This window comes from Otolemur garnettii, unplaced genomic scaffold (assembly GCF_000181295.1).
Source record: "Otolemur garnettii isolate 467f Iridium unplaced genomic scaffold, OtoGar3 scaffold00062, whole genome shotgun sequence".
NCBI classification, from domain to species: Eukaryota; Metazoa; Chordata; class Mammalia; order Primates; family Galagidae; genus Otolemur; species Otolemur garnettii.
This window is the reverse complement of record NW_003852457.1, coordinates 9697171-9705734: the sequence shown is the minus strand read 5'-3', so window position 1 is coordinate 9705734 and position 8564 is coordinate 9697171. Positions and strand designations below refer to the sequence as shown.

The 8564-nt window shown below is 40.1% G+C and overlaps 1 protein-coding gene across 2 annotated transcripts in view; it reads right to left on the bottom strand.

Annotated features, from left to right (window-relative positions):
* Positions 1–8564, bottom strand: part of ZNF268 (zinc finger protein 268) — a 20389-nt gene that overhangs the window by 7626 nt on the left and 4199 nt on the right. The window contains exons 1-2 of one of the 2 annotated variants that reach the window (XM_023514977.1): positions 1736–1799; positions 1349–1444 (exon numbers count right to left, since the gene is read on the bottom strand). In XM_023514977.1, coding sequence (XP_023370745.1) covers positions 1349–1385 — 37 coding nt within the window. In that variant the 5' untranslated portion in view covers positions 1386–1444; positions 1736–1799. Of the gene's footprint in view, positions 1–1348; positions 1445–1735; positions 1800–8564 lie in introns of those variants that run through there. The other variant, XM_023514978.1, reaches the window with a different exon arrangement.

Here is an 8564-nt window from a genome sequence, read left to right as displayed (position 1 = left end):
GAGATTCGCTTGCCTCAGCTTCCCAAGTAGTTGGGACTATAGGTGCCCATCACAAAGCCTGGCTATTTTTTTTTTGTTGCACTTTGGCCAGGGCAGGGTTTGAACCTGTCACCCTTGGTATATGTGTCCAGCACCCTACTCAACTGAGCCATAGGTGCCACCCAGAATAAAAGAGTTTAAATCATCAGAATAGAAGTAGCTATGGTTTGAATGTATTCCCTCCAAAATGCACATTGAAACTTAACCTCCATTGTGGTGATAGTAAAAGGTGGGAAGTGATTAAATAATGCCCTTATAACTAGTGCCTTCTAAAAGGGCTAAAGGGAACTATCTTGGGCCCTTTGTGCCTCCCTTTCTGTCCCACAGCATTCCTGGAGGACAGAGCAATAAGTGCAATCTATAAATCAGAAAGCAGACCCACTCCAGACACCAAACCTGTCAGCACCTTGGTCTTGGACTTCCTTGCCTCCAGAACTGTCAGAAATAAATTTCCATTCTTTCTATATTATCCAATCTGTGGCATTTTGTTATAGCAGCACAAATGACATAAGACAGAATTCCTTTAAAAGTTGCATGAGGAGGGCAGCACCTGTGGCTCAGTAGGTAGGGCACAGGCCCCATATACTGAGGGTGGTGGGTTCAAACCTGGCCTGGCCAAACTGCAATAAAAAATAGTTGGGCGTTATGGTGGGCGCCTGTAATCTCAGCTACTTGGGAGGCTGAGGCAAGAGAATCGCCTAAGCCCAGGAGATGGAGGTTGCTGTGAGCTGTGACAGCACAGCACTCTACTGAGGGTGATAAAGTGAGAGTCTATCTCTTAAAAAAAAAAAAAATTATATGAGGAAAATGAAGAATATAAAGAAGCCATTTTTGGAGTCTAAGAGCAAGTGTAGCCCAGCAGAAAGTGAGGGGAATAACTGGTCACAGCATGAGAACATGGTGTCAACAGGGATGACTAAAGTAAGGTGGAGGGAGAAGGCCACAGGCAGGATTATAGACATTATCAAACATCAAAGGTAGTGCTCAGAAGGGACAGAGTGATTACAGTGAAGCTTTAGTTTGTTGAATTTAAGTACACAGAATTTCAAAATATAATCAAAAACAAATAGAAAGAAAGTAGAAGAGGCATTAAAGTCACATCAAGTGATGAAAAGAGGAAAAGCTTGCCTACATGGGTAATGAAATAAATCTATTACCAAGAGACAGCAAGAAGGAAACTGAGGATGCCAACAAGGAGGAGGGTAACTAAGAGTGTGTGGTTATAATTGACACAAGAGGCGCATATCACATCAGAATTCATACCGATTCTGAATAAAGAGTAAAAGACCTAAATGTCTCCATCACTTACCTGGATGGCCCTGACTTGGGATTTGGGCATGTACCATCCACAGCTCTTCTCCTCATTCCAATTTGAAGATAATATCAGGTTTGGAGCATAGATAACCTGTAAACAGAAAGCCATAGACAATCTGGAAGAAAATTACTTGGGATTCATGGATTCTAAAGAACAGGGAAGATTTGGATTAGAGGTGGCATGAAAAGCTGCCCATTTGTATTTTGGCAAAAGTAAAGACCACTTAGTTGGCATACTCTGATGTCAACTGAGAAAATCTGGCCTTTGAACATAAGTCCAAGATCATTAACTATTTTCAGAAGCCCGTCAGGCCTCAGCAACCAAGGAGAGGAAACCTAGTGATTGATTACCCATACTGCACACCAAGGAGGCAGCACTTACCCACGGATACCAGGTTGCTGTAGTTCTCCAACATCACACTCCTGTATAGGTGCTTCTGAGCTGGGTCCAGCAGCCGCCACTCCTCCCAGGTAAAATCCACAAACACATCCATGAAGGACAATGGTCCCTGAAATAAAAGAATCCCACTCAATCTCATACTTAGGGCATTCATTATTTGTTTCTGAGAGAAACAAAATCATATTGAAAATATCTATCAATATAAATTAACTCAGTCAGTCCTTTCAGAGATTAATAGTCTCTCTTTATTTGTATTTTTTACTTAATTTAATTTTTTAAAGAGTTGAGGTCTTGTTCTATCACCCATGCTGGATTGCAGTGGTAGAACCATAGCTCACCGCAGCCTCAGACTCCTAGGTTCAAGTGATCACCTGCCTCAGCCTCCTGAGTAACTAGGATTAGAGTTGTCATCCACTGTGCTCTGCATGGGATAGTCTCTGTTTAAAGTTTTAAGCTTGCTCGGGTGCAGTGGCTCAAACCTGTAATCCTAGCAATCTGGGAGGCCGAGGCAGGTGGATTGCCTGAGCTCACAGGTTTGAGACTAACCTGAGCCAGAGCAAGACCTCGTCTCAAAAAATAGCCAGACATTTTGCCAGGTGCCTATAGTCCTGGCTACTTGGAAGGCTGAGGTAAAAGAATCTCTAGAACCCAAGAGTTTGAGGTTCTTGTGAGCTGTGACACCACAGCACTCTACGGAGGGCAACAAAGTGAAACTCTGTCTCCAAATAAATAAATAAATAAGGTTTTAAGCTATCCTAGGAATGATCTGTATAGGGCTCCCCAGATATGGGCCCTTCAATGCTAAAGGCAGGACTGTCACAACCAAACAGATTTGGGTGGGCACCCTACATCTGTAGCACAGTTACTGACTTCTAGGTGCCAGATATTCAACTAGGTGCAAGTGACATAAAAATCAATAAAATACAGTCCTGACCTCAAGAAGCATTCAGCTCTGCAGAGAGAAGAAAAGTTAAAACATGCAAATGAAATTAAAGTCACACAAGCTTGGATAAAAGAATACAGAGTACAACATGGACACAAAGGAAGAAGTAAACAATGCTATTTGACAATGTCAGGTGGAGTTTGTGAAAGGATACTACAGAAGTACCACCACAACAGAAGACATGTTAAAACCTGGTGAACTAGGCTTGGCACCCATCGCTCAGTGAGTGGGGTGCCAGCCACATACACCAAGGCTGGAGGGTTCAAGCCCAGCCCAGGTCTGCTAAACAACAATGACAACTACAACCAAAAAATAGCCAGGCATTGTGGTGGGTGCCTATAGTCCCAGCTACGTGGGAGGCTAAGGCAAGAGAATCACTTAAGCCCAAGAGTTTGAGGTTGCTGTGAACTGTGACACTACAGCACTCTACCAAGGGTGACACAGTAAGACTCTCTCAAATAAATAAATAAATAAATAAAAATCTTGGTGAATTAAATCTTGGTGTAAACAGGACTTTACATCATTCTCCTGACCACATGCATGGCAGCAAAGGTGGAAGGAATCCACACCTGGAATCATCACAACTGGCTGAATAGAGCTTCACTGCCCCTTGGGAAGTAAAGGTAACTTTTAAGATGGTCAATATGCCCTGCTCCAGACACATACTGGGAACTGGCTGGTCAATGCACAGCTGAAATCTGAGGAAACTCCTCGAGGAACTTGCCTTAATTGGACTTTGGACTTTGGGAAAAGTGGAGGAGAAATGTCACACTGGGAAAAGTAAAAACAGGTATGAATATTGGCCCACCACCATGGTACTATTAAGACCTGAGTAGAGAACCCAAGAAGAGTCATAGTCCCTAAAATCTCAGTGCTGAAAAGTAATTAATATCGGCACCTACAGAAACAAGGTGATATTGAGGACCCCAAATTAAACTATATTGGAGTCTCAAAAGCAGGGAATAAGAGAGGATACCTGAGAAGGGTGAGGTATAGGAGAACAGGTTGTCTCAAGGAGACCACAAGGATACACTTGCAGGGTCCTCTCCATGGTGACTCAGCTCTTGGGAATTTGTAAACTTAACTTTCTGAAACTTGGAAATTTCCAAGTTCTGTGAAATCCTGTAGTTCTTTAGGGGCTAGAATAGCATCTCCTGCTTGATTCAAACTGGCCAATGAGAAGGGTACCTATGGGTTGAAACTTTTTGACTGTTGATAAAAAGGGAAAGACCAAGCCAATTGGGGAGCACGGCCATTTGGAATTCTTCTATGCCGTAAGCTCCTGGCCAGTAAATAAAGCCCTTCCTCTTATAAAAAAAAAAAAAATAAATAAGTAAATAAAAAATAAAAATAAAAAGGCAACAGCTGTAAGTAGGAGCCAGTCTGTGGGACTACAGACCTGAACATGAAGATATACACATGATAAATGAGCACATGAAGCATGTTCGGCACCATGTGTCATTAGAGAATTTCAACTTGAGACTATGAAACACTACTACACACCTATTGGAATGGCTAAAATCCAAAAAACTGACACCACCAAATGCTGGAGAGGATGTGGACCAACATGAATGCTCCTTCATTGCTGGCAGGAATACAAAGTCACAGTCACTTTGGAACAGAATTTAGCAGTTTGTTACAAAGCTAAACATAATCTATGTATTTACATGAATGAAATGAAAACTTATGTCCAAGCAAAAAGAGAAATACCAATCAAAGACAGAATATCACTATGAACCCACAGACTTGAAACTAAGCACATAGATTCAGTAACTTAGATAAAATGGACATACCTCTTTTAAGACACAAATTACCAAACTCACTCAAGAACAGGTTAACCTTTTTTTTTTTGAGACGGAGCCTCAAGCCTTCCGCCTGGGTAGAGTGCCCTGGCATCTCGCTCACAGCAACCTCCAACTCCTGGGCTCAAGCAAGTCTCCTGCCTCAGCCTCCCAAGTAGCTGGGACTACAGGTGCCCGCCACAACGCCTGGCCATTTTTTGGTTGCAGCCATCATTGTTGTTTGGCGGGCCCGGGCTGGGGATTCGAACCGGCCACCTTGGGTGTATGTGGCTAGTGCCTTAGCTGCTTGAGCCACAGGCGCCGAGCCAAGAACAGGTTAACTTAATAGATAATTCTGTATCTATTAAAGAAATAGAATTTATAGTTAAAGGCACACAGATTACAAGAGAGAAATAAAATGTTTGGAAGATGACATGATTATTTATGAAGAAAATCCCCAAGATTCTAAACAAAATTCCCAGAACTAGCAAGTGAGTATGGCAAGGTCACAAGATTACAAAGTCAACATACAAAAGTTGGCTATATGCTTATATAGCAGCAATCAATAATTAAAATTTGAAATTAAGAAACCAATTTTGTGTATAATTACAAAAGGAAAGAATAAACAATTTAAGGGTAAAAAATGTATAGGATCTGCATGCTCAAAACTAGAAACAATAATTTTTAAAAATCAAAGACAATCTAAATAATGGGGAGATATTCTGTGTTTAAGGATGGAAAAACTGACCGGGCACAGTATCTCATGCCTGTAATCCTAGCACTCTGGGACGCTGAGGTGGGTGGATTGCCTGAGTTCATAGGTTTGAGAATAGCATAAGCTAGAGTGAGACCTCACCTCTAAAAATAGCAAGGCATTGTGGCAGGCACCTGTAGTCCCAACTACTTGGGAGGCTGAGGCAAAAGAATTGCTTAAGCCCAGGAGTTTGAGGTTGCTGTGAGCTATGACGCCATCTCACTCTAAGGGTAATAAAGTGAGACTCTGTCTCAAAAAAAAAATAAAAATAAAAATAAGGATTGGAAAACTCCATATTGCTCAGAATAAACTCTCCTCAATTTAATATATAGAGTCAATGTAATGCTAAACAAAATCACAGCAAGCTTTTTTGTAGCTATCTATCATGTTTTCTATAATTTATATGGAAAGGCAAAGAAACTAGAATAGCCAGAACAACTCTAAAGAAAAACAAGGATGGAGAAATCTCATAGCCAATTTTAATTAAGACTTTCTATAAAATCAAGATAGTGTAGTACTGAAAAAAGAGTACACACATAGGTCAATGAGACAGAATAAAGAACCTAAAAAAACAGATCCACCTGTTGTCTCCTAATTCTTTTTTTTTTTGCAATTTTTGGCCGAGGCCAGGTTTGAACCCACCTTCTCTGGTATATGGGGCCAGCGCCCTATTCCTTTGAGCCACAGGTGCCGCCCTGTCTCCTAATTCTTTACAAAGGCAATTGAATGGAAGAAAGGACAGTTTTTCAACAAATGATACTTGTAAATCTATACACATACAAAAAACGAAATCCAAAATATACCCCTAATTCTGTATAAAAATCAATTCAAAATGAATCACAGAATTGAGAATGAAAGCCAAAGCTAACTATAGAAATGAGAAGAAAATCTGTATATTTTGGTTTGGGTTATGAGATTTTATTTATTTTTTATTTTTTTAAGAGACAGAGTCTCGCTTTGTCACCCATGGTAGAGTGCCACGGCGTCACGGCTCACAGCAACCTCCAGCTCTTGCCTCAGCCTCCCAAGTAGCTGGGACTACAGGTGCCTGCTAAAATGCCTGACAATTTTTTTGTTGCAGTTTGGCTGGGGCCAGGTTTGAACCCACCACCCTTGGTATATGGGGCCGGTGCCCTACTTATTGAGCCACAGGTGCCACCCAGGTTATGAGAATTTAGATATGACATCAAAAGTACAATCCATTTTTTTTTTTGACACAGAGTCACCCTCAGCAGAGTGCCGTGACATCACAGCTCACAGCAACCTCAAACTCTTGAGCTTAAGCAATTGTCTTGCCTCAGCCTCCCAAGCAGCATGGACTACAGGCACCCGCCATACCACCTGTCTATTTTTTTGTTGTAGTTGCCATTGCTATTTGGCAGGCCCAGGCTGAGTTCAAACCCACTAGCCCTGGTATATGTGGCTGGCACCCTAGCTGCTAAGCTACAGGTACAGAGCCAACACAATCCATTTTTAAAAATTAAAATTGGGAAAATGGACTTTATCAAAATCAAAATGTTTTAGTCTGTGAAAAATGGTGCTACAAGAACAAAAACACAAGCCAGAGACTGGGGAAAAAAATATTTACAAATCATTTTTAAATGAAGTACTTTAATCCAGGATATGTAAAAATTCTTACAACTCAATGACAAGAAAATGACCCAATTAAAAAACAGATGAAATTGGCTTGGCGCCTATGGCTCAGGTGGCTAAGGCGCCAGTCATATACACCTAAGGTGGCGGGTTCGAATCCAGCCAGGGCCCGCCAAACAACAATGATGGCTGCAACCAAAAAAAAGCCGGGCATTGTGGCCGGCACCTGTGGTCCCAGCTACTTGGGGGGCAGAGGCAGGAGACTCACTTGAGCCCAGGAGTTGAAGGTTGTTGTGAGATGTGAGGCCATGGCACTCTACCCAGGGGGACAGCTTGAGGCTCTGTCTCAAAAAAGAAAGAAAAAAAATAGATGAAAGAAAAAAATATAGACAAAAGATCTGAACAGACACTTTGCCAAAGATATACAGTGCAGAAACACATGAAAAGATGCTCAACACTAACCATTATGCAAATGCAATTTAAAACCATATTATGTGTATAGTATATATCTATTAGGATAGCAAAATTTAAAAAATATCAAGTACTGGCAAAGATACAGAGCAACAAGGACTCTCGTTCATTGCTGGTAGGAATGCAAAAAGGAATAGTTACTTTGGAAGACAGTTTCTTATAAAGTTAAACATAGTATTATCATACAGCAAACATGGTATTTACCCAATTGATCTGAAAATATATCCACATAAAACCTCATATACAAATGTTGATAGCATTCACAATTGCCAAAAACTGGAAGCAACTGAATACCAAGTCTCAGTATAAATAAAAATAATGCAGTATTGTCATAAAAATAGAAAACAGATCAATGGAACAGAGTACAGAATTATAAAACCAAACCATATATATGAACACTTAGCACATGAGAAAGGTGCCAGTGCTCAAACCAAACATAAAACCCAACCTCAAATGTACTGTAAATCTAAATGTGGAAGGTAAAGTAATGAATTAACAAAGGAAAATATCTATGAGCTTAGCATAGGAAAAAAATTCTTAAAAATCAACACAAAAATGATTAGCAAAAAAAAAAAATTATAAACCAGAGTCAGTAAAAGTTAGAATATCTGTTCATCAAAAGTAAGCACTGACCAAGTAAAAAGGCAAGCCAAAAAAACCCCAAAACCGTAAACAAATATTGAACACCAGCTAATACTACACATAGGAAAGTATTTAGAGAAGAAGGTTGATGTCTAAAATATTTCATGAAATACATCAAAAATAAGATGGAATAATGGATGTACACAGGATTGGAAAGATGGATAATATAGTAAAATACAGTAAAATGTTAAGTGTAAATTCTAGGTGATGGATATACAGATGTTCACTGGCAAAATCCTTTCAACTCTGCCCTATGTTTGAAAATTTTCATAACAAAATGGAGGAAGTAGAGGAAACACCACGGGTAAAAATTTGAAGATGGATTTCTTATCAAGTTTATTTTGAACTTTACTGTGTAAAAATCACTGAATCTTTTTAAAATTAAGAGTCTGATATTAACAGGACTGGGGTAAATGAAGTCTGATATTCTGCTTTTCTAACAAGCTTCCAGAATAATACATATTTTGTAAATAAACATTAAAAAAAGAACACATATAAAATATAATATTGGCTCGGCGCCAGTAGCTCAGTGAGTAGGGCACCAGCCACATAAATGGAGGCTGGCAGGTTTGAGCCCAGCCAGAGCCTGCTGAACAACAATGACAACTGCAACCAAAAAAAAAAAAA